Below are 27,488 nucleotides of genomic sequence, written 5' to 3'. Positions count from 1 at the left end.
CAAAAACATGAATTATTAAAGCCAAGGGTAGAACTTGTAGACATGACATCAAAAGTACAACTATAAAAGGAAAAGAAATAATAAATTGGATCTCATTAAAATTAAAAATTTTTACACTGTAAAAGAACCTGCTAAGAGGATGAAAAGAAAAGCTATAGACTACCACAGAATATTTGCAAACCATATATCTGATGGACTAATATCCAGAATGTATAAAGAATTTTCAAAATTCGACAATAAATTTTTTAAAAAGTGCTGGGCACAGTGGCTCATGCTTGTAATCCCAGCACTTTGGGAGGCCGGGGCGGGTGGATCTCCTGAGGTCAGGAGTTAAGGCCAGCCTGACCAACATGGCGAAACTCCATCTCTACTAAAAATACGAAAAACTGGGTGCGGTGGTGGATGCCTGTAATCCCAGCTACTCGGGAGGCTGAGGCAGGAGAATCACTTGAACCTGGGAGATGGAGGTTGCAGTGAGCCGAGATCACACCAGTGCACTCCAGCCTGGGCAACAAAGCGAGGCTCCGTCTCAAATAAATAAATAAATAGCAATGCTAAAAATACAAAATAGTGACAACTTCAAATGCTGACAAGGATGTGGAGAAACTGAACCAATGTTAGATTTATGGTGGTAAAGTGGAATAGTATTACCACTCAGGAAAACAATTTGGCGGTTTCTTAGAAAAAATAAATGTAAACTTACCATGAAACAAACATGAGAACTCTTTACAAATATTGCCATTTCATCTTTATACTAGTTAATGAAATACAGAATATACCAAATTGTTATAATGCTAGTGCAATAAATTTATTATACAGGGACACCATCTCAATAGTCTGTACACAGATGATAAAATGTAGTGTCCCTAGTCAAAATCTATAACTATTTTATTCAATTCAGAATGTGAACTCTATTTCATTAAATAATTATAACCTAGGATTCAGGCTCCTATCACTTAATGTCAAATTAAACCACTGAATTACACATAAAAAAATCAAAATACAAGAGTCAATGACATACCAACTGTCTTGTAATGTCATTTTATTTTCAGCTACATAGACATCTTTTTCATGTATTGTTACTAGAACAACTTGTATAGGGTTTTATGGTTTGGGGTAAACATTTTTAAAAAAGGAACTTGTCTCTGTTATACAGAGTTACAATATAAAAATGATTTATAGACTATATTTTTCAGCATATAGGTAGCTACACTGTAATCCTGTTGAAGAAACTTTCCTATTTAAGCTTATAGGATGAAAATATATAATTAAAGTCTTCTGATCATAGCTTGAGACCATCAAGGGAATGTTTAGTTTCCTCCACAAAGAGCCACCAGGATTTTTTCATAATCTCCCTTGGTTTCATCCTGTTGATTCAAAAGTAAAGTATGTTACTCGAAACCATAATTACTCTAATTTTTTTAATTATACAAGAATTATTTTTAGACTTAGCTGTAGATGAGATTATACATTACCATTCATTTAATTAAACAATATGTACAACAGATAACTGACTTTTTTTATCATTTCATTAAAAAGCAATAGCCTTCAAGACTGAGATTACAAACTTCTCTGAATTAATTATGTTTTATATTAGTGCCATTATTTTCTATGAATGAAATATCATAGAATTAAATAAGTATAACACAATATAATCTCATATCCTATGTGAGGAAATACCTGATTCACTCACCAGAAGAAGAGAAACATATAGTGCCTGTAATTTTCTCACGTTTTCTGGGTAGATTTTAGTTGTCCAATATGAATAATTAATTAAATTTAAATAGTTATCTACCTTTCAATAAGTCCAAAACCCTTGACTGCTCTTTGTCTTATTTTTTTTAACATTCTTATGAGATAACTTGAACATAAGTTTTAAACATTTTACATGTGATAAAATTAAGATAAATATTTTGAATAAGAAGTTTCTAATCCTCTGACCAATATTAATAGCAAAATAAACCATAATGTCTATCTACTTTAGGGGGAACACTAGAATATTTTGCTTTCTGAATTTATGCATGGGAAACTAAATGTTTCCATGACTTTGGTTGAAAAATGTACCTAGTATTTCAGTAGAGAACTCACTAGTAGATTTTACCAGTGAAAGTTCAATTTACTCATGAAGTATACACCATACTATATTAAATTAATCTTACATATTAAATTTATAGATACAATAAGTCAATTCTTCTCTTTGAAGATCTTGCAAAAAGAACTTTCATGTGTGGGGATGGCATTAGAGGAATCACAACATACCAGGATGGCTTGGCAAAGGGAGATACCATACATCTTCTGATAGAATGCTTTGATATCATTCATGTCAATTTCAGAACGTGAAACCATAATCCTGATCAATGCCTTATGGCGAGTTCCAGCACCCTGACCAAAACAAATGATGGTAAGTGTCTCTTATATTCAGAAAATACTCTCATTAAAGAACATCAATTTTAAAGTTAAGGCTTCTTACTCTTCCATATAATTTCTGTAGAGAAACTAGCTATACACACACACACACACACACACACACCCCTTACACAAATGGTAATGAAATGAAAATAAACAATCCTCTACATTAGCAGTAGGTATAGAGAGCTGTCAACTTCCTAACTCGTCTCTCACCATCCAGTCTCTACACTATTCAGTAATTACAAATAAAGGGAACTTCTAAACTGGAAATCTAACAGTCTAGTCTATTTAAAATACTATCAGTGATCTTCTGTTGCTCTTAGGATAGAAACTAATCAGGGCTTATGATATCCTGCCTAATTCTTTTCAAGACTTACAATATCCTGCCTAATTCTACCATCTCTTCCACTGTGCACCTTCACTCTATACTTACTGTCTTGAAAAGGTTCTGTTAAAGCCTGTGTGTGGGTTACTTCCTCCTCTTGGATTACCCTTGCTTTATCCCCCATCTCTTCCACTCTTGCCCTCATCTGGCTCATTTTTATTCAAACTTCAGGTCTTAGTTTAGCTGACAGCAATGCTACATGAATTTCCAGAGTCTGGAGTATATGTCCCACTTTGCTCTTCCATGGCACCAGGTGTTCATCATTACCCAACGAAATATCACACTAGAGTATCACAGAAAGGGGCAGCAACTATGCTAACCACTACAGAGCAGTACCTAGCACGTCTATCATTTCATAGATGCTCCTTCATATTATTCAAACAGTTAGATCTTTCTCTCTTTCTCTTTATCTGAAAACCTCTTTATTTTGGAGCTGCAAAGAAAAAACGAAGATAATTTCATACTCTTCATTTATGGGCTCAAACTATCAGTACAGAAATGGCACCTTGTATAATGCCATGCATGTCAGAGAGTAAAGTAAAAGTGACATAGCTGATCTCAAATACATCTTTCTACATCCTTAATCATAGAATGACATTTCAAAAGAGTCAACTATTAATCTGTGGCATGAAAGAGTAATAAAAATGACAATTCAGACTCATAAAGTGGGAGATTATAAAACTCACAACCATAGAGGAAGTAGGCCACTAAAATTACACGTTAAAAAAGAAAGTATATCACCTTTCCAGTGGCCACACAGGTTTTAAGCAAATCACAAGTGAGCTATAAATCACTTACCAGGCTTACTTTACAATCTCACCTGTAAACAAAAGGGACTGAATCTAACAGAAGTTTATTTTAAGAAGGTAGTGTATTACCTCTTCCATTGAATAGAACAATGATTCTCTCTAATGGGAAGATATTAAATGTGTGATTTTCAAACAATATTAGGTTTTCTGTTCTTTCTACAAATAATTCTTCCTCTAAGCAGGGCATATAAGTAGAATGGTACGTACTTTCATGGCCTGATGAAGTTTCTCTGCAAAGAAAGCTGGTTTGCTTGTAGCACACTTCACTGTAAGAGGAGAAAATTTTAGTTGATGTATTTACCATGAAAAAAATGAAATATGCATATGAAAGAAACAGGAAATGTAGAATTTTGCCAACAGGATTCTATCCCTCATCACCATTCTTCACCTGTCATCTCCCAGTATAGGGCAGTTAACTTACGAGAAGATATATGTGACACTCTAGATGGTGGTTTTGAATATTCTCTCCCCTGATGACCAATTTTTTATTACCTTAAATACATTTCAACAGCAATTTCAGTAGTTAGTGCTATTCTGCATATATTCTCCTTGGAAATGGAGAAACTGCTAGGTGTTCGAGGCTGTATAAGTACTTTATGTTACTATAAAAACATTTAAAAAGAACACTTTGTGAACAACAGACACTGCAGACTATGAGAGAGGGCAAGGAGAGAGGGGGTATGGGTCAAAAAACTACTTATTGGGTACTATGCTCACTACCTGAGTGCAGTACACCCATGGAACAAACCTGCACATGCACCTCTGCGTCTAAAATAAGAGTTGCACAAACAAATAAGTAAAAATAAATGAATGAATAAATAAAACACTCTGGGATAGGATGGGCTTAAATATAAAGCAGAACCCAAATAATATTAGCACATGTCAATTCATAGTGTTCTTCATCTTGTTGGGATCTATGGACCAACAGCATTGGCATCAATGGGGAGCTTGTCAGAAAAGCAGAATCTAAGCTCCGCCCCAGACCTGGGGAATCAGAATCTGCATTTGAACAAGCTTTCCAGGGGATTCAAGTGCGTAGTCACGTGTGAGAAACACTGTTTGAGAACATAGGTTCCCCAACCCTAATGGCTTTCTGAATAACCTGGGAAATCTTTAAAAAGTACTGATTTTTAGAAGCCAACTCAGACCCACTGAACCAGACTTTCCTGGACGTGCCCAAGATTGTACAATTAACAAGCAGTAGACCAGGACTTGAAGTTACATTTATCTGTTTCCAGATCCCGTGCTCACAGTGACCATTCTGAATTGCCTCTGTGGTGTGTGCCCAGCCTGGTACATTGCTTGATATAAGTAGGTGCTCAGTAAGTATAGTCTCTCTCTCCATATTTTTGAAAAGGGGAATAATATCTGTTGTTATTAAGGTTATAGTACTTTGCTGATCTTTTATGTTGCTTCAGTTGAAACAGATGCACTACTTCTGGTTGTTTTTTTCTTTTATTCGTTTTGTTGCTGTTGTTGTTGTTAAGTATAGGATAGCATTGAAAATACAATTTCTAGTTAGAAAACTCTTTCAGTTGCAGGACTACATACCGATAGCTGTGAGGCATTTCTCAATGTCACCTTTCAACTCCAGGTCCAGAACTTTGTTCATGTCATGCTTACTGTACTTGGTGTATTTCTGAAACACTGAATATTAAATTTAAACTAAGATACATACAAAACATCCTTTTCTTTAGAAAACTTTAGCAAAATCAAGGCCGCTGACTCAAAGAATTTTTTAGAATAACAACTTTGGCTACACCTTTTAAAGCAATATACACAATTAATCATAACATGAATACTTAATCCTCTCCTAGGAATGTAACTCACATGGCCATTTTGGTATTCCTGTATATTTTGGGGAAGTGTTTGCAAGCGTTGACAGTTATTAGAAATGGCATGTGATTGACAACCGTAACACTTCCTACAGCAGTTCTAAGAACCACAGCAAATGGATCTTCCCTTATATAAAGACCTGTGCACTAAGTTTCTCTTACATTTAACAGTAGAAATCAGTATACTATTATAAGATGATGAACTTTGGTAATCATCATGACTTTTCCATTGCCTTGGCTTCCAAGAGGCTCAGAGCTAAATCTTGCACTCAAAGGCCAGGCCTTTTTCTGAGTTTTGTCTTGTTGTTGTTTTTCCAAAGCGCCTATATATTTCTTTCTTCATTTAGCTCGAAGAGTTTGTTTTGTTTTGTTTTGTTTTTCTTCATACTAATTTCATTTGTTCTGTTATACATGTCTTTTCCCACATATATTCCAAATCTTTCAGGGAAGTAAAAGCAGTGAAAATAACAAAATGATGTTCCACATGCCCAAGTCACAAAATGTATTAAATATTATAAAGTAGTGGCTGTACAAAATTGGACAAATGGACAAATAACAACAAGTCAGGAACGCTATATCTGTTTGATACAGGAGAGATATTGATAAAGGGTTCTGTTTTTACTTTCTCTTATTTGTTCTCAAAGAAGAAAATTGCATCTTCCATAAACAGATTCCAGAAAAAAAAAATTTATTGTTACCTCTGCGAAGATGTGGATAGCTTCTGGTGGTAAGGATGGTATTGAACACGTTTACGTCTGTCCCCTTTCTCCTTTCTCCTGCTTCATACAAGGCCTGTCAAGAAACATAAAAGTAAACACTTCACTATCTGCTGAAATGATATCTGCACAATAATGTTAGACCTTGTCAAAGATCATCTAGGCAGTTGCTTTGTGCCCAATACAATCAGAGTAGTCAACAATAAGATTGCAAGTTCTTTAAAGATAGGGACCTTATTTTGTTTGTCAAATATCTCCCACAGTTTCTCTCAAGGTGCCTTGTAAACACTAGAGACTGAATATATGTTTGCAGAATAAATGTTTGCTGAACTAAATTGCTTCAAGATTATGCTCTATAGCAAGACAACTCCACGGGGATCTCTAAAAAGATTTTTTACTCTGTTGTTCAAAGTAATTATCAGCAAATGTTACTTATAAATCAATAATTCAACCATAACCTGGACCTTGCATTTTGATGTTAGAATTTTTGGATTCAAATTCTGACTCTGCAATTTCAAAGCCGTATAATCTTAGACAAATATTTCAACCTTACTAAATTACAGATTTTTTTTCTATTATATATGAAAAATATGATCCCTGCCCTATTTGTCACAAGCAGTCTCTATTAACTTTGAAATGTTAACTACCATCATTCTCTTGGGTCACACTAATCCATGTAGCCTCCTTAAATATATATTAAGAACCCTGATAGTCTTAAAATGGAAAGCAAACTCAGAAATGTCAAAAGCAAATAAGAATTTTTTATTATGGGCAATTATTCAAATGCTAACTCTTGTTCTCTAATATGCTTGAACGATTTCTATTGAAATGATAAAACCTCCAATGTATGTAAAAAGTTATTTTGCACTTTTCAAGCAAATTGATCTGATATGTATGCATTTATTGAACAAAAAGTTCATGAGTGCCAATTATGTGCATGATAATGTACTGGTATACCAGAAGTGGATGGGGGTACACAAAGAAATCTCTATCCTTAGTGAAGCATTGTAATGAATTCTCTAGAGAATACTGTTCCATGAGAAGGCATAATGCAAACATTAGTTGTCTGTTTTAAATGGAAATTCCAGACTTTAAAATGGTATGATTTTTCTTACATTGCCAGTGGTTTTGCATATAAATAACCAGCAATGTCACTGAAACTATATAAAACAATATGTTAGAAAGTATATACTATTATAATTTATCTATACTCTTATCATTGCAGTAATATTTTAACAATATAAATCAACATCTATAAACCATTCCAAAGTTCTCTGTTAAAATAATGTTAAGTATGCTTACTCTTTCCATTCACATAATAAAAAAATTACACTTCCCTTTCTTATACCTAGTTCAATGAAAGGTCAGAGGTCTTTTTAACAAACAGTTCTTGTGAATGACAAATCAAATTTGTATTGTCCTTCTTTAGTTCTCTCTGGTTTTATGAATAATGAGAGATATTGAAAACTTACAAAGACTACATTTTTTCTCTTTTGGGCTACAGAAAGTCATGCCTCATTCAGGAAATATACGTTAAGAAGCCATTGGTCTCTCAGGAGATCTTAGATTTGCTTTCACAGGGCATCATGTGGTAGCCCCACCTAAGGTAGGAAGATGGACTGCAGCAGTATTTTGTAAGCACTTCCTTACCCTGGCATCTGAATCAGCCAAGTCTTCATTCACACCAAAGTCCTCAGATCGGTCACCCTGAAAGAAATCCCATTCTATTGTAAGTTCTTCTCTAGCATGTAATTGCATGATTTACTTAATTCTCTTAACCTCAGATAAATAATATTTTTTGAGAAAAAGATATTCTATTACTCATTTCTAAATGGAGTTCAGATCCAAGATTTTACTTGCGATGATTTTAGATGTTCTTCCCCTCCAAACCTCATGTTGAAATTTGATCCCCAGTGTTAAAGGTGGGGCCTAGAGGGAGGTAGTTGGGTCCTGGGGCTGATCTCTCACGAAGAGATTAATGCCATCTCTGAGAATAAGTTCTTGCTCATGAGAACCACAAGAGCTGGTTGTTAAACAGGCTGGTACCTCCCCATTCTCTCTCTTGCTTCCTTTCTTGCCATGTGGTCTCTGCACACACCAGCTCCCTTTCCTCTTCTGTCAGGAGTGGAAGCAGCCTGAGGCTCTCACCAGACACAGATGCCCAATCTTGAACTTGTTAGCCATCAGAATCCTGAGCCAAATAAACCTTTTTATCTTTAAAAATTACCTAGCCTCAGATATTCCTTTATAGGAACACAAAATGGACTAAGAAATTAGTCTTTATAAAACAAGAGGCATTTCCTAAAGTATCTGAGTTGTACCTTAGCAAGAGAAAGCAAAGCGTTCCGAAAATCTCCAGATGTGTCTGAGGTTATGTCTTTGGCCAGATCTCTCTTCAGTTCTGAGAAAAGAGAAAAATAGATTTTATAGTAAACCAGTGATGAATAATAAGAAGAATGTCTGACATCTCTAAGTTGGTTGAAAATTCACAGTGCCATAGTGTTCAATGACTTATGGAACACGTTTCAAAATATTATCATTTTTAAATAAGAAGAGAAAAATTAAAGCAGATAAATTTTTGGATCATTGAATTTATTTCATATGAAGCAATGGGAGCAATTTAGATAATACTGTGATTGAAAATTCACAGTCATAAAGCTTTTGTTAAGAATAAATTGTATAGGTATACATTAGTAATTAATTCTGAAATACAACATGGCAGAATTTAAGCAATAGAATGAATAAAATAATTGTTTAAAAGAACAAAATGAGGTACTTGCTTGAATACAAATTATTTAGTTTAAAAACTATAAATGTCTTATAAGTAACGCAGTTTGATGATTTATGTGTGTGTAAACACTTCTGCTTAACTACGTAAAATTATGTTGTAATAGGAAAAATAAATTGAATTTGTAATGGACTAGTGCTATGGTTTTGATATTGTTTGTTTGGCCCTGCCAAGGCTCATGTTGCACTTTATTCTCCATTGTTGAAGGTGGGGCCTGTTGGGAGATGTTTGGATAATGGGGGCAGATCCCTCATGAATGGCTCGGTGTGAGTGATTTCTCATTTATAGTTTCTTTAAGAACTGGCTGTTTAAAAGAGCCTAGCACCTCCTTTTCTCTCTCTCCCTCTCTGCACATAATCTGCTTCTGTCTGCTTTCTCCCATGAGTAGAAGTAGTATGAGGCCCTCATCAGAAGCAGACGCTGGTCCCATACTTTTTTACAGTATTTCCTTTCTTTATACATTACTTGGTCTCAGATATTCCTTTATAGCAACAAACAGACTAAAACAACTTGAAACTGAGCAATTTAATAAGCTATCACTGGCCTGTATCATGGCATAATAAAAAAAACACACTTATTTTTATAAACTCTTGTTTTATTAAACAGAAAATTATTATTATTATTATTATCACTGATACATGGATCTAACATAAACATTGGTAATTAAATAAGAATTGCAGAAAATGAGGTTTAAAAGCTTCTTTATTTTTATTATTTTATTAAATTCCTCTGAAAACGACATGCAAAAGCTATTGTATTCTCTATGCTTGGTATGAGAAGCAAGCAGAAAGATCTTCCATGTGCCACATATTGGGTTGGGAAAGCAAAAAAGCCAGCAGCTCAGGGAAATGAGAGAAGGAAAATGGTAACAGATTTGCAATTACCCTCTTTTTAGTGTTGAGCACATCATTTAAATGAGATGCTTCACTGAAGAGACAAAATAAGCTAAGACTAGTCTTTTATTCTGTGAATTTAACTGGAGATAAAGAGTGAGTTGCTTATGTTCATAACGATAAAGTTAAGGTTTCCAACAGAGAATTATAAGCACCTAATTCTTTACTTTTTCAAGGACAAATGAAGAGCATTTTGTTAGAAGATTTTTTTTGTTATTATGTATTCTTTTCAAAATAAATGACATTGGGACATTTTTATAAAACACATTCCAGAATAATAGAAAAATGTTTTTCAGAAATTTTTAAAAATTCGGTGCTCTCAATTGAGGTTTCCATTATAATTGTATGTGACCATTTATCCTAGAGGAAAATTTTATATTAAAACGCAAGCTTGTTGGGGATTGGGACACCATCTCCGTTGTCAACAACCTAGCAACACAAGCGTTGCCTGGTAACAGCATTTAATAGACATGTGCCAAACAATAAAGAAATATTTTGATATGTAGAGATTCCAAAGCTGCCATAATTAACATACACATTCAATTTTAAGAAAGTATATCAGATTTCCTTTTCAACTAAGGCACTTGGACTGTTGGACATTACAACTTACCCTCTCTGTAGACCCTGTTAATGTCTCTGATTTCTTTGTTAGTTCTTGATGCCAAAATCTCAATCAGAGTGTCTTCATCAGTTCCAAGGCCCTAAATTTGAAGAGAAGAAAAGGAGAAATGTAGAAAAAAATCTTCATTCAAGAGGATCAACTAGTTTTTGGTGTTCCAAAATTTGTTTGACTCTGTCATTTAGTAAATTTCACCCACAATATTTAATAATTACAATAAGCTCTATTACATTGCCCTAAAACAAAACAAGTTTATCATCAATATTTTGGGTAAAAATAAAAATGCAAATATATGACTCATACAGGGACATGACGTGAAAGGTGTTAGTGCCAACATTTACGTTTTCATGTATATATTAATTCGTTGAGTTATTAATTTATTTATCCTTCAACCTCCCACTGATTGATGGGCACTGTACTAGATTTTGAAAAGAACATAAGCATAAGTGACTTGCCCAATACATCCTCTTGAGGAAAGGAGTTTGCTTAAATTGGGTGATTTACCTTCATGGCAGCCCGAAGTTCATCAGCATCAAATTGCGCTGGAGTTTTTAGCAGAGCTAAAACAACCTCCTCAAGGTGACCCATAAGGGCTTTCTTCAGTGTTTCATCCAGGGGCTACAAAAAAAAAAAAAAAAAAGATTAGAATCAGGGCTTCAAATAAGTAACGTGCTAGGTTAAAAAATGTGGTATTACCTGACTTTAAGTCATCATACAACTCATCCCTAAACCCAACCATCTTTTAGAGCTTCTTTCCTTCACATACAACGTGTACCAAATATTTTGAAACATTATCTTATTCTTTTAGATCTAGAGGGATTAGAATAAAATTTACTGAATTCATCGATAACTTCTTAAAGGATAGGTTAGTAGTCTTTTATACAGGGGAGAAATCACAAAGCGGACTGTGTGCTAACAGAAAACAGAAGTAAAATTACTTTTAAAATAATATATTCATGTTTCCAATCTTTGAGGTTTGTACTTCTCAAATAAGCAGTATAATCCGATATTGAAATTATATAGTTTTCTAATTTCGTTGCTTTAAAAAACTCATATTTGGTATAAAAGACATAAGGTTTATTTTTAAAGTAGAATTATATATAAACTTTAGGCATTAAACAGCTCAGTTTAAATATTAGTACATTTCAGTCAGACTATATTCTTTATTGACAACAGCGATCTTGGTGTTTATGTTCAAATTAAAAATTTGACCCCAAAGCACCACATCTGCAAAGAATATACACCAAGATGACTAATGTATAAAAATAGGAAATTTGATAAAATGGATTCAATTGCAACAAAGTGGATAAACACTGCAATCCCAATCATAGATATAATGAGAAAACAGTGGTTAGAAACTTAAAGAACTAGGTAACTGTGCTTCCGAATCCATGGTTAAGTATAAATATGCTGAAATTGAATATCTAACTTTACCACTCTAACTCACCTTTCCTGTTTCCTGGAGATATGCTGCTTTGATCTGTTGACGCTGTGCATTGTTTCGCTTAGTTAGAATGTCAATGATGGTTGCTTCATCCACACCTGGAAATAAAGGGCCGACAGCCTTTAACATCAATTTTCTTCATCATCAGTTGACATAAAAGAATTCATTATCGAGATGTTCCAAATGAACTTCTTAACAAATTAAGAGGTATAAATTATTTATCAGCATAGAAAATCAATGTTATACTGTATATCAGGGAAGCAATTGGGAGAATGACATTTCATTCATTTGAGTGAGAAAGGAAGAGACAATTAACTTTTCCTGGCCCTCAGTGTTGCAGTGTTTGATCCTAGTTCCAACTCTATATGTGAACAGAGGTTTTAATTTCAGCATGGAGTTTCCACTAGAAATGAGCTAGTAATATCTGCTGTAATAGTAGAGATTCCACAGATTTGAACACAATTTCCTCAGTGTTAAGTAAATAATTATATCTTCATTTGGCAAAGAAATTTTTTATCTTCAAAATGAAACAGATTCTTCCCATTGCACATGTCTGTTTTTTGACAGTCATTCAAATAGCCATTCTGAAACGTCCAGGAGGGAACTGTTTTCAGGAAACACATTACCTTTAACCATTATGGCCTTGTGCAAGGCAGCGACATCCGAGGATGGATTGAAGGTAGGATAGGGGCTCACTGCTGATCCAGGACCACCTTTGGATGATTTCACAGTTTGCTAAGAATGAGAGAGAAATAAATTAATGGCCATTTACTTATATTCGTTTTTATTTCAATATTGCAATCATCATTTTATTATCACTCTACTTACAACATATTCCTGCTCTTCATTTTCAATAAACCAGGCCTGCTTGAGGAATTCTGATACCATTGCCATTTTTGAAAAAGTGTCTGGAAAGAAAACAGGTAGATGCTTTTACAAAACAAATGCACCATACACAACCTCTCCTTCCTCACCTCTTACATACATAAGAGGCAGCATTAGAGAGTAGCCTTGCTCTTACTTTCCAGGATTAACTACATTTAGGAGTATAACAAAATGTAAGACGTGACTTTATTTTTTTTTAAAGGAAGCCTTTCTCCTTAAAATGAAGCCATACCCTCCTCTCTGAAACTGAACTCTTTCTTGGCATATTCAATTCTAAACTTCAGGGATCAGACAACTACTACAAGTAAGCACACAGGCTGAAGAGAGGAGTTTGTGGTTCCCTACATTGTTCTAAATTTATAGACCATCCACCATATGCCAAGCACTGAGAGTACAAAAACATTGAAAAATCATCTTACGTACCCTCAGGACTTAAAACTAGTGTGTGTTCTCCACAGGAAAACATAAAGGCTAAAGAAACTTCTTAGAGTAGGCCCTGGCTGACCCAAGCCTCTCTTGAAATGAGTCAAAATTAACTTGGCAGAAAAGTTAAAGAGCACAAACAAGAAGCTTGTCATATTTGGGAAGCTGAAGAAAGTTTGCTGGAGCAAGAAATGTTGGCAGAAACTGAAACAAGAAGTTTAAATGTGTCCACAAAAAGGGTTTCTTTTTGAGTGTTTTTTTAAAGCAGCATGGTTTCATTTATGTTTCAGAAAGACCATTCATCCTGTATCATGGAGAATGGCTAAGAGATAGACAAGATGGAGGATTAGAACACTATTTAGTAGACCATTAGACCATCTATGTAGAATTAATGAGAGCCTGTCCAAAAGTAATGGCTAGATGAAAAGCTTAATGATTGCTTTTGTTTTTGTTTTTGTTTTTGAGATAGAGTCTTGCTCCATCGCCCAGGCTGGAGTGCAGTGATAGGACTGCAACCTCCATCTCCTGGGGTCAAGTGATTCTCCTGCCTCAGCCTCCTGAGTAGCTGGGATTACAGGCACTGGCCACCACACCCAGCTAATTTTTGTATTTTTAGTAGAGACGGGTTTTCACTATGTTGGCCAGGCTGGTCTTGAACTCCTGACCTCAGGTGATCCGCCCACCTTGGCCTCCCAAAGTACTGGATTTACAGGTGTGAGCCACCGCTCCCAGACAATGATTACATTTATAAGGTAAAATAATCTGTGACAACCTGTACAAGTGAATTCAGATTTAAAATTTTATCTGTAAAAAGATATCCAGGTGATATTTCTCCCTGAATAATTTAGTTTCCTTTTCTATTTCTTGGTATAAAATTATTCAGCATTGAAATAATTGCTGTCTTCACATTTCATCCTATTTGAGCTGTCGAAATAGTAGTCCTACGTATTTTTCCACCCAAGACAAAAAACCCAGAAAAGGATTACTTTATACAGGATTTTTGGTTCTAAAGGGAAGCCTAGAGGTGAAATTTGTAACATGCATGTTCTTTTGGCAAACTCTATCTTAAAGGAAATTTCTTGAATTGCTATCATGACTTGGCAATATTTTTATTTAATGAGACATATATTTTTAAGATCTTAGGTATATTAAAAATTAATGTATTCTGTGTTTTGGCCACACACACATAAAAAGCCATCACGATCCTTTTAGTCTGGGGACGTTTTTCAGAGGCCTTGCTCAAGGTCTACACTGATCTGTCTATCCACACCATTCTGTTTCACCCCTCTAGGGACTACTCTCATGAATGCTTGCGAGAGAGGTTGAGAGGATAATCTTGGCAGTTTTAAATTCTTGATATGAAGATAAATGACTCATGAGGCATAAAACCCATAAACTAATTCCACAACAGCATGTTCAGACAAACCCTTTCAATTTACACCTGCTAAAAAATAACCGGAGTTCCAAGTAATAACACTGAATGCATGAAGAAAATAATATCCAAAGCAGAAACCATCTCCACTGAATTCTCATGGGATTGCTCTTATTACTATTCTGTCATCTGTGAGAAGAACCAATACCTTTTCCACTCATTTAAAGTTGCCTCTTTCCTAAATTTAATCAACAAATTTAAAATTGTTTCCTAAGGTGAAGTAACAACGTGCAATTTTGCACAAGGTTTTAGTTCCCATTACAATCTAGTCTGACGCAATTGCGGTTGCCACATGGAGTTTCATATTCCAACTTCTTAATTGGCACACCCAATACTTTAAAAGCAATTCTAGCAGCTTCAGGCACTCTAAATTTCCATTTTCATCATCTCATCCAAGGCTTCGATAAAGAAGAATCATCAAAATAAGTGTTATAATTCATCATTTGGCAAAGTACTACTCCATCACTTATAAAAACATGTTCATTAATTCCATTCTTTTCAAATAGCAAATAAAAACTTCAAAAGAAAGCAAAACAAAGACTAAAGATATAGTCCAGTCTAAAATTAAAGGTGTCTCTGATAACTTCAAAATAAACTTTACAAAAACTTTACCATAGTAGTTTTTTTGTTTTTTGTTTTTTTTACTTCTAAAAAATACTTGAATAATGTCCATTTAAAAAAAAAAAAAAAAAAAAAAAAAATAAAAAAACCTAAGAAAAAAATTTCCATTTAAAAAAAAAAAAAAAAAAAAAAAGCTAGACAGAGCCTAGGAAAAGGTATACTAATTACACAATACAAGATAACAAAAATAAGTGGTTTAAGTCACTTATTTGACAGAGAGAACATCCCTAGAGGAGATAGCTTTGTGATTTATATCTTTTAAGTTCCTACATTCCAGCCTGAAGTATTTGGATAGACTAAAAGCATAATCTAGGAAAGAAAAGTAGCCAATAGAGAATTTTCTTCAAATCGATTAGAGAAAAACGGAATCTGAATTCAGCCAAATTCACCACTAGCTCTTAGCAAAGATTAAAGACAGGAGCATCAAGGCAGGATATAGAAATTGCTCTAAAGGAAACAGTTTTATCACATACAGCTGGTTAAGGGCCCAAAGCCAACTGCACATATTAACTGAGCTTCCTAATAATTATAATACATCTAACAAATACCAAATACATTTTTTATATATATTGGCCAAATTCTATCCATAAGCCATTCTGACTCTCAATACCTATACTCTGCATGAAAATCTACCTGTGCCAATGAGTTCACAAAAGGTTTTCTTTTTTCTGTCTTTTTGTTTGCAGTGTATAAAGCTTGCAATAGATCTTAAAGAGCCTGTTCTATCAACTTACAGATTTTAACTAACTCAATACAGATTTCAACTAACCAACAATAAGCTCTAAAACTAAGTTTATTTAAGTACTTAGCCTGAGCTCAATGAAAGTGAAATTAGCCATTTATACATAGGTTAATCTATAAGGAAATTAACAATATTTCACATTTCTTCTAATTAATGGTCTTTTTGTGAATATGCATTGCCTACCAATGTCAACTTATCTATTATTTGAATGTATAACTTTCTAAAGAGTAGCATTTTTTGCATATTTGTGTGTCCTAAAAGAGAACCCCCTTCATTTTTCCATCTCTCAGCCTCATGAAAGGCTACCTCTAGTATTTGTGACAGAGGAAGCTGAGTTTTGTGGTTGATTATATCTTCCTGGTTACAATCTAGAACTATCAGAGTTTTGCAATGATAGTAACAGCAACAACTAACCCTTGCTTGGAATAACAGCCTTTCATCATTATCCTCAGTTTCTATCTGGGAAAACTGAGTATTATTTTCAGGCAGTCTTCCTGCTAGTACTGGTAAGAATGGTGACATAAATCCATCCCTTTTGATTCCAAAGTGTTGTATATTTTGGCTGGGCATGGTGGCTCACGCCTGTAATCCCAGCAATTTAGGAGGCCAAGGTGGGCAGATTACTTGGCGAAACTCGGTCTCTACTGAAAGTACAAAAATTAGCCAGGCATGGTGGTGAGTGCCTGTAGTCCCATCTACTCAGAAGGTTAAGGCAGGAGAATCACTTGAACCTAGGAAGAGGTGGAGTCTTCAGTGAGCCGAGATCATGCCAGTGTACTGCATGCTGGGCTACATAGCAAGAAAAGAAAAGAAAAGAAAAGAAAAGAAAAGAAAAGAAAAGAAAAGAAAGAAGAAAGAAAGAAAGAAAGAAAGAAAGAAAGAAAGAAAGAGAGAGAGAGAGAGAGAATGAACGGAGGTAGGGAGGGAGGGAGGGAGGAAGGAGAGAGAGAGAGAGGGAGAGAGGGAGAGAGGGAGGGAGGAAGGAAGGAAGGAAAGAGAGAGAGAGAAAGAAAGAGAAAGAAAGGGAGAAAGAAAGAGAGAAAGAAAGAAAAAGAAAGAACAAAGGAAGGAAGGAAGGAAGGAGAAAAGAAAGAAAGAAAGAAAGAAAGAGAGAGAGAGAGAGAAAGAAAGAAAGAAAGAAAAAGAAAGAAAGAAAGAAAGAAAGAAAGAAAGAAAGAAAGAAAGAAAGAAAGAAAGAAAGAAAGAGAAAGAAAGAAAAGAAAGAAAGAAAGAAAGAAAGGCAGGCGGGAGGGAGGGAGGGAGGGAAGGAAGGAAGGAAGGAGAGAGGAGGGAAGGAGGGAAGGAAGGAAGGAAGGAGGGAAGGATGTTATTCTTTTAAATTAGTGACCAAAAAGAAAACGACATGATCAGTGTTCTTTTTAATAACTCACACCTGAGAATCAAATTCATTAACAGTCAACTTGTGCAGACCATGGCAAGTTTCACCCAGCCTTAGGGAGTTTATTTTTAAATGCATGCCTTGTGCATAGTTTTTCCTCGAATATATATTTCACAAGTCCTTCCCACACCTTTCCTGATGAGAGAAGGCAATTAAGACTACACAATGGCATGATTTACAAAAAGCAGTTTATGAAAGGTAGCCTCACTAATGTTTTGCTTCCGGGCTTTTCGATAGGGTGTTCTTCTTGCCTGGAATACTTGTTCCTTCTCCACATTCAGTTCTCTTTGCCTAACTAATAGCTACTCCTAAGTGAGGCGTCAGCATTGACCTCATCATGTTCTTCAGAAACCCTTCATTCGTTCCTCAGTCCTGGATTAGGTGACCTTCCATGCTCTCCCATAGCATCCTGACTTCACCCCTACACCAGCCCCACCATTCTGTATTATCACTTTCCATTGGTTTATTTATATTCCCCAGGAGCAGGTCATGAGGCCCGTGCTAACATAATAATATTCATTATGTATGTACTTCCAATACCTAGCAAAATGCCTGGAATTTTGGATGTTAATAAGTATTATTGAATGAGTATCATGTATCGTTGCTAATATTTTTAAAAACATATCTACACTAATTTAACAAACATTTTCTCCCCACAACTATAGGATATAAAATACAAATTGAAGTGTACTAGTTCTTGATTATCTGGCGATCTGACCTCAAGAAAAACATTTAGCTTCTCCAGAGGGTCTTCATTTATAAAATAAAAATGTTGAAGTAATTAGTATCTAAGATCCATTTACAGCTCTGAAGTGCCAATCTTAAATTTTACTTCAAGTGGATGAAGATGAAGAAAACTAGCATAATGAAGGAAGGTATTGTGTAAATTGGATCTGTTCTGAGCTTCCTGATGAAATTCTCTCCAACTTTAAAGGAAAAGGAAATAGTTGACTTCAAAAAACTGTTTATAGTTTATCATTGAAAATATTCCACTGGTTTAGCTCTTATTTTAAATGTCATAAATTAATAGGCCTAGAGAGAGCTAATGTCATCTTCAGAAATCAACCTTTGCAGACATTTTGGTTGAAAAAGTATTTAATAAGCCTGAAACTCTGGTTGGTTCCTTAATAATATTATTCTTAACTCTTTTGTCAACATCTGTTAAATGCTGACTATGTGCCAGATGTGGTTGAGCCTGGAGCTAGGGTGGTAATGTCACTTTTGGGGAAGAGGCCATTTCAGAATTATGAAACCAACATTTTACCACATTGGAGTCATTTGCAAAGTGCACTCTCTCACAGCTACCAAAATACTCCTGTGGAAAGGGGGTAACATTGCTTTTTCAAAGTTTATACAATCTTTTAGACATAATCGAGGCAGGAAAAATCTCATCCTTGTTAATTAACTAGCAGTGAACATAAGAAATCAGAACATTTAATAAACATTTAAAATGAAAAAACAGAAAAATCTTTGAAGGAATATGTTTAAGAAAAAATACCCAGATATATGGTCATGATTTGTAATCTCACTTTTACAAATATATCCAACACCAGTAAATACTCTTCTTTAGTTTTGCTTTGCGCTTTTCTAAGGAGTTTTATGGCCATTAGCTCATGCAACACTCAAGTGGAATAGCTGTTAGAGGGCCTTACTAACATTCCCTTAGGCTTATGTATCTGACACTACCCAGTAAGTATTTCCCTTCTTCTTAGGTTTTCCAGCCAGCATTTGAAAAGCCTGTATATGACACAGAGCCTACAAGAAAAGGAATGTGACCACACCCTCTTTAAATGAAACAAGTAATAAGCGGACCTTCTTATTTTAAATAGCACGAGCAAACATAACATATATTTTTAATTTAAATAGCACGAGCAAACATAACATATATTTAAAAATGTTTATTACAAAGGGCATGATTATCACTTTGAGGTCTGATCTATCTCGTTTTCCTTACAAAAGAGGAAAATAAATTATGAAAGTCCTACTATTTTGAAACAGTTCCCTGCAGCTCACTCTTATCACTTTTGTTCTTGCCCCCAAAAAGCAGCCCCCATCATGATTTCTCTGTAAAACACACACAGCTCTTGGGAAGAAATATTTCAAGGGGAAGAAAAGGAAAAACACATTCTTTAAAGGCTACCAAAGGAAAAGCACATTCTTTCCTTCTTTCTCATGGTAACTTACCAAGAATACAATGAGCCAGTATTAAGCAAACATCATATTTTTACTTGTATTTGTTAACTAAGAAGAACAAAAACATTGTAATTTGTGATTCCTAAAATATAAATATCCAATGTAATTCTACAGAAAGATTTATGAATGACTTATCATGTTAAATGCAACTAACCACAAATCCTGTAGAAGCAGACATTTAACATAGTGATGAGAAAAGTTTTCAAAACAACTAAAACTCACTAAAAGGAAAACCAAGACTTACCTTTATCTCTACCTTCTTGCAGAGAACTAAGGGGAAATTCTTCTCTGAAGATTTCACACTAGCGGTGGAGACTTGGGCTCCTGATTTTATAGGATTTGAAAGGAAGCCACACCTAGCAACCAGAAGTTAGTAATTGGCTGCCTTCTGTTTGAAGTACGTGGCTCAGCTATGTCCAAAAACAAAGTGAAACAAGTCTTGCAAAACTACTCACTAAACCAACTCAACTGGCATTACAAAGGAAAAGAAATGGAAGGACTGATTTTTCCCCCCTCTGTATTTTGCACTTTTATTTCCAGATGGTATATTTGTTTTGCACTTTTATTTTCATAGTATACATCTGCCCCAATCCTAATACCACTGATTGGCACACTTTTGTAGTTAAATAGGTTGTAGACTAAAAAAAGTATGTTACCTTCAAAACTAAACAAACAAAATTTTACATTTGAATTCCACCTCCACTTATTATTCTGTGACTTTAGGGACATATTTAATTTTCCTGAACCTGTTTTTGCTTTTGTTTTGTTGTCTTTTTTTCCCTCCCGTTTAGTGGAGAATGGGTTCTTGTTATATTGCCCAGGCAGGTCTCAAACTCCTGGGCTCAAGCTATCCTCCTGCCTCTGCCTCCCTAAGAGTTGGAATTACAGGTGTGAACCACCATGTCTAGCTGTTTTTACTTTTGTATATAGGAACATTATCTAAGTTGTCTATCCACTAGAATTCTTGTGACAATGGAGAAATAACATAATATTTGTAAATTTTAACATTACACAGTGCCGAATGACTTTCTATTTATATTTTTTTTGCCTTCAAAAACAAAAGACTTTTGTTCCTAGATATAGCTTGTTGTTATAAGAAATATAGAAGTAATAAAGTTCCAGATTGGCTCAAAATTTTGAACAAAGGTAATGCCAAAAATTTGATCATTATGACATTCAATAAAAGCATTGACATTAAAAGGCCTATCTACCTTAATTCTTTTAAATAGAGTCAGTTACATAGAACTGTATATATAAATTGCAATATAGATCAGTTATGCATAAATTTTGATACGAATAGATCTTTAACATTGTAAACTAGTTGAACAACAAAATGAGGAACTAGACCTATGAAATGAAAAGATTATTGGAGCAGCAACTATTACAGAACACATTCCAAAAGAAATTTCCCACCTGATGGAAGGAAAATTGGTTCTGGTAACTTCCATAGTGGCTCATTCTCATTCTTCGTGAAACCCAACAAAATATTATATGATGTTTCCATTAAAGTGCACAAGTGTAAACTCTCACAGCATTATGGCTCAATTTATGCTACATTTAGTGGTTTGTTCTTTTCCTCTTTTTCTCATAGATATCTCTGGTAAAATACATCAAGTTCAGGAAGTTAATGAAAATACTTTGTAAGGATCAACAGTATTTTATAATACAGTCTAAGTTCTCAAGGCCAATATCAATGAAGTCAACATATCCTGAAGTAGGACGATCATCTAATCTAAATATTTCAGAAAATGTCAATATATGTTTTTACTATCATATGTGTAAGTTGAAAAATAATTAGTTATCTGCTAACAAGTTAACTGATATTGCACATTGATCTTGACAAATGTAGACTAACTTTCTAATACCATATTTATGTCATCAGGTGAGAAGGAATAAGATACTTATACAAAATCTGGTTTTCTTTTTGTCTTTAATTTGCATTTGTATTCCTAACTCTGGTAATGGAACTATTGGAACATTCCTGTACAGTGACGCTCTTGTGAAATGAAGAAAAAAGTTCACTTACATTTTATAAAATATAACAACCTAGAAAACATATATAGTCTCATTTTGTTTTGTTGCTGCTATTACCAGTGCCATAAACTGAATGGAATTATTTTATATATTTGGATTTGTAATACATAGACAAACCTAAAATATCAATAATAAACATGGTAATTGTAGCAGAATTAAGAAAAAAACTGAAAAGAATGTGTTTCCAAAATTAACTTCCAGCTGTAACACTAAAGGCAAGTGAAACTCCTAAACATAAAACAAAAAGAAAGCCACTAATCATCGAGGTATATTGCTGTGAATAATCTGTCAGAATCTTTTTCTTCACACAATAATAATGTCGAGTAGATTTATGGAAATAAAAGAACAAGTAAAATACGTTATCATTAACAGTTAGGGGATAATCATGGGTTAAATGTTTTTTGTGGGTGAAACGCCACATACTCCAGAGAAATGACTCACCACTCTTGCTGTTTCTAGAAGATGATGATTCATCGGCTCCGCTTACTTTACAAACAGAGAAAATAAAGAAAGAGAAGGAAAGAAAAAAGACAGTTAAAATCAATCACTATATGTTACGTTTTTCACAGCATGTTTATTTTCACTCATTTGGTTTAGAATCTGACAGTGAAGAGGAAACGAAACAAAACAAGGAGAGGAAATATGGAGTCTCTCACATACATCTCATTGTGCATAAGACTCTTGCAAAATATCTGATCTTAGTAAGGTGTCCCCTCATCCTTTACATTCAGCTCTATCTAAGCATTACTTGTTATATGGAAGAAAGGGTATATTCTGAATGATCAAGAACAGCATTTCACTGAAATTCCAAAATCTCCCCTCAGCTTCCTCATAACCCTATCCACAGCCAGTGAAAATCATTATTTTAGTGTGTATTTCTCATGTGTCCCCAGGTCAAAGCATTTTGAGAACTAGTGATATAAATGTTTTTCCCTTTGCCTCTTAACATGGCAAATAATTATCACACACACACTGAGTTATTGGGATTCTCCTTATTATTATTCCTCAGTTATTCACATAAATTAAAGACAGAATTTTTTTCAAATTTTACTCTTTCAGGTTAATGAAGTAGTCACGTGGGTAGCGAAAGCCAAAGGGAGGTGCCTTTGTTGGACTTCACTTAGGGAAAAAGATCTTACCTCCCTGCCTCTCTATATTTCCTTTTGTGGGTGGAATGTCTTAGAGAAGATAAAAACTCAGATTCAGTGATGGCTTAGTATCTATCACTGTGTGACTTAGGAAAAGTCAGCCAATGACTTGGTGATTCAACTATTATACTTCCAACATCAGGATCATGCTAGGATTAGTAATTTTGTATTTCACAAGTCTTTTTCTATTTCCCTAAATATAGTATCCATATCCCTCTATATTATTCTAAAGTAAGAGAATAAGACCTTGTCACATTCACTATGATGACAAATTTTACTTCAATACATTTTCAAGAAGTTTTACAGAAGGAAAATTAAGATATGTGTTAAGGTCAAAAGGTCAAACTCTGCTTTCTAGGTTCCAGCTGTTTTAAAATAGTCTAGCAGTTACTTACAAACGTAGACACAGTCTTACAATGCAGTCTAGCAATTGTGCTCATAGATATTCACCCAAATGAGTTAGGAAATCATGTTTACACAAAAACCTGCACATGTATGCTTACAGCAATTTATTCATAATTACCAAAAATTGGAAGCAACTGAGATATTTCTCAAGAGGTAGATGAATACATAGACTACAGTACATTTTATATAATGGAATATTACTCAATGATAAAAAGAAATGCTTTTAAACGAGGAAAAGAAATGAAGGAATCATAAATGAGTATCGCTAAGAAAAGGAAGCCAGTATGAAAAGGCTATGTCTGTTTCTTTCCAATAAGATGCATTCCGGAGAAGGTAAACTATAGAGAAATTAAAAAGATCAATGGTTGCCAGGAGTTGGTGGCAGAGAGGAGTAATAAATAAGAGATTTTTAGGGAAGTGGGCTGGGTATGGTGGCTCACACCTTTAATCCCAGGACTTTGGGAGGCCAAGGTGGGTGGATTATCAGGTCAGGAGTTCAAGACCAGACTGACCAACATGGTGAAACCCCATCTACTAAAAACACACACAAAAAATTAGCTGGGCCTGGTGGTGCACGCCTGTAGTCCCAGCTACTCAGGAGGTTGAGGCAGGAGAATCACTGGAACCCAGGAGGCAGAGGTTGCAGTGAACGAAGATTGTGCCACTGTATTCCAGCCTGGGCAACAGAGAGAGACTACGTCTCAGAAAAATAAAAGAGATTTTTAGGGAAGTGAAACTATTCTGTATGATACTATATTGGTGTTTGCATTTGGCAAAACGCATAGAAATGTATAACATGAAGAGTAAGCCCTAATGTAAACTATGGCAATTAGCTAATAATAATGTATTCACCAATATAACAAATGGACCACAACATTCCAAGATATTAGTAATAGGGGAAACTAAGAGCAGGCGGAAATTGAGTATATGAGAATTCTCTGTACTTTCTGCTCAATTTTTCTGTAAACCTAAAATTTCTCTAAAAACTAGAGTCTATTAATGAAAAAGAAGAAAGTTCATTTGATTATATACTTTCTAAGATATACCAGTACCATATAATTTCTAATACAATAATTCAAAAATTGTTATGTAATCAGAACACAAAAAATACAGCTAGTCTTCACATAATCATTGACAACTCCATGGATTTATGATATAAACCAAAGATTCATATCCTTCAATTTAATAATTTTGTTTTCAATTTCTATTTTAACTCAATAGGTTTAAAAAGTGATTTAAAACAATTATTTAAACTGGAATAGTTAAACAAAAGCTGGATCCTTATACTATATTAAAAAATAAAAAACATGGATCTGGATGGATCTAGAATTAAAATGGGAGTAAATATATAAAACAAACTATAAACTTTACAAGATATTCTGTAAATATCTTGGAGCTAAATTTGTAATGAAAGGTTTCCAGACCAAGTCACAATAAATGTTTGCTTTGCATTGGTTGGGGTGGATTTTGGTTAACTTTATTATAAGTAGATTATTATCCAATAGAAAAATGACATTTTCTTTCAAAGAGAAACTTGATAAATCCTAAATCTCATTTTCTCATTTACAAGTCAAATATGATTATACTTTGTTAAAAGTAACTTGCAAAAGATCACTATTCAGGATGATCTATTCTGGGAATAATATACATAATCTCTGTGTTGGGAGACTCTAATCTGTGGCTGAAAGCCTGCTATTATAAAAGAAGTGAGAGGTGTTTTGAATATGGGCAAATAAAAATCCTCAAGTGGAAAAAATAAGCAAAATCAGTAGATTCTTACAACAACTTCAAATTTCTTTACATGCACTAACAAAGTGTTACTATCTACATTGTACCAGGAGCTCTTATAAATTGTAAAGCAAGCAACCCAAACAACAAAAAAAATGGATGAAACCTGAGTACAGTCAAATGCCTCCGAGTCAGCAGATATGCAAATCCACATTGCCAAACAAACAGCAAAAGTTGTTCACATTTACAGTGGTGAGGGAAATAGTGTTTAAAGAAATGACCGGATATGGATATATACCCATCAGGCTGGTGATCACCTCAAATTTTCTGTAACACCTTTACTGGCAATAATGGTAAATACTATTAGAAAAGGATACACTCATATATTGCTGGTGCTTGTTTGCTTGTTGGTTTGAGAGTCATTTGGCAGCAACTAATAAAATAAAAAACACACAGAAGAAGATAATTAAGAGGGGCAGAAAGCAAGCCAAGAGAATGTCATCCTGATGAAGCAACTGTAGGCGAAAGTGTCAGGAAGAAAGCTGTGAAAAACGTTGCCAAAGGATACAAAATGGTCATTTAGAAAGAGGCTCTAAAAGGAAGTCATTTAGAAATGGCTGTAGTACTTGGAAATTAAGAAAGAGGTGGTGGTATTAAGGATAAAGGGTTTTGGAAACACACTGGAGAGAAATTGTTTGAGAAGACCATAGGAGCTGAGGATATGGAGTTAAGTGTAAGCAACTCTTAGACATACACGCTTTCACTAAATGGTGGAAAACCGAAAGAGAGTAACAAGATAATAATTGTGAGGTAGCATTGGGAAGTCTGAACATGTTTTCAGGTAGACCATAAGGAGCTATAAAAGAAGAGGGAAGTCACAGGAAAACAAACAAACAAACAACAACAAAACAGAATAGTTGATGGAATAAGCTTCCAGAATATTTGGGAGAACAGGTAAACCGGTACAGAGAAAGAGTTACTAGCCTTCGAGATGAGGGCCATTCCTTTCACTCAGGATCTCCTCATATCTTCCTTTCCTGGTTGGAGATTTGATAGGAGGAAAGAGATGAACCCTAGTCCTCTGGTGGGACAAATAGAGTAATGGTGAGGGGCAGAGACTAAGAAACAGCACTGGCAAGAATCGTCAAAGGGAAGATGATGTGAAGACATAGGGAGAAGACAGTCATCCACAGCCAAGGAGAGAGGCCTGGGGCACATACTTCCCTCATGGCCTCAAAAGGAATCGACCCTGCTAACTTCCTGATAACGGGCTCATAGCTTCCAGAACTGTGAGGAAATAAAATTCTGTTAAGCCACCCGGTCTGTGTAGAGTTGGGTCTAGACGCTTGTATAGTCTTAAGGGAGGCAATGGATGGGCCAGAATGTCTCTTTCGTGAAGTAGCAGTGCACCTACAAATCTAAAGATCACCAAAAAGTCCCTTGATGTGCACCTCCAAGAACATGCAGAATTGGTTACAATTGAAGTGAAAAGACACCTTTTTTGCACTATTTTGGACAGTAAGTGCACAGTAGAATAACCCTTTGACTGATTTTTGTTCTTGATGTCTTGAAGTATTGATTATTATAAAGAATTTTGCAAGTAGTTGCCTAGGCTGGTCCAAGTATATTGGTGTTTACAACTAATTGAACACAATCAGTTACAGATTTCTTTGTTCCTTCTCCACTCCCACTGCTTCACTTGACTAGCCTAAAATTTAAAAAAATAAATTAAATAAAGTAAAATAAAATAAGACTTTGCCAAGAGTATTTGGTTATCTCGGATTTTGACAAGGCCCCAAAGCAACCTATTTCACTTTAATGTTGCAAAACAGATGTAACCATAGTTTAAAGGTAACAATGCTTAAATTTTGCAACAACACATCTTTTTTTTTCCTACATGCATAATGATAGCAAGGGATATAAGACAAATTTTAATAACCAAATAATTTAAAATGTCTTGCAATGTAGTTGTACAGAAATATTAAAACTGACACTTGTGTAGCTACTTAGTATACAAAAATCATTCTCTTTTCAAGTATTTGTATTTTTTATATATCTATACAATTATGGAAGGCCACAAAACTGCCATAAAAAAGGGTAAAAATATAACATAAGAAGGGGGATAACCTGCACACTTTACATAACTATGATCATCTTTAAGCTCAAAGCCAAACATGCAAATTCTAACATTTTCCCTAAATCTGATACATAACCAGGAGTCCTTTGGAGAGACTAAAAATAAGCAAAATGTGAAAAAGAAACAATTCTAAATTCCACATGTAATAGCCAGATTCAGAAGAACTCTGAGAAATTTAAATTCAGCTAATGGGTTTACAGTGGTCAATCCAGAGAATTAAAGATTCTTAGCCTCCATCAGAAACTCCTTTTCCTATTTGAAACTGTATCCTGTTGCCTGGTTAAGGTTTGGCATTTTTAAGAAGCTGTGGCAGGTGCTTATAATATGCACATTGCAGTTTTATTTCCATCTGGGTGAACAAGAAGTCAGCTGCCTGGACCTGAGACTTATTTGCTTATGGACACAGGTAAATTTGCTTAAAGTGTTCTAAATGTAAAGAGAAT

At 34.7% G+C, this 27,488-nt stretch overlaps 1 protein-coding gene across 3 annotated transcripts; it reads right to left on the bottom strand.

The window, feature by feature from the left end:
- Nucleotides 1–1,025: 1,025 nt before the first annotated feature.
- On the bottom strand, nt 1,026–20,031 carry ANXA1 (annexin A1). Of its 3 annotated transcripts, XM_025360292.1 has the most exons (14): nt 19,838–19,898; nt 17,393–17,530; nt 12,727–12,806; nt 12,525–12,633; nt 11,902–11,996; nt 10,959–11,072; nt 10,446–10,536; nt 8,476–8,555; nt 7,805–7,861; nt 6,137–6,230; nt 5,155–5,250; nt 3,811–3,869; nt 2,260–2,382; nt 1,026–1,367 (listed from the first exon to the last, which is right to left on the bottom strand). In XM_025360292.1, exons 2-14 carry the CDS (start codon nt 17,409–17,411, stop codon nt 1,311–1,313), a joined length of 1,074 nt encoding a protein of 357 aa, XP_025216077.1. In that variant the 5' UTR covers nt 17,412–17,530; nt 19,838–19,898; the 3' UTR covers nt 1,026–1,310. The 3 variants fall into 3 exon arrangements, with proteins under 3 accessions (XP_025216077.1, XP_025216078.1, XP_025216079.1); XM_025360293.1 differs by lacking the exon at nt 17,393–17,530 and having other exon boundaries at nt 19,838–20,031; XM_025360294.1 differs by lacking the exon at nt 17,393–17,530 and having other exon boundaries at nt 19,834–19,892.
- Between the last annotated feature and the right edge of the window lie 7,457 nt (nt 20,032–27,488).

Source organism: Theropithecus gelada, chromosome 15 (genome assembly GCF_003255815.1).
Source record: "Theropithecus gelada isolate Dixy chromosome 15, Tgel_1.0, whole genome shotgun sequence".
NCBI classification, from domain to species: domain Eukaryota; kingdom Metazoa; phylum Chordata; class Mammalia; order Primates; family Cercopithecidae; genus Theropithecus; species Theropithecus gelada.
This window is presented reverse-complemented; position numbering and strand designations above follow the sequence as displayed.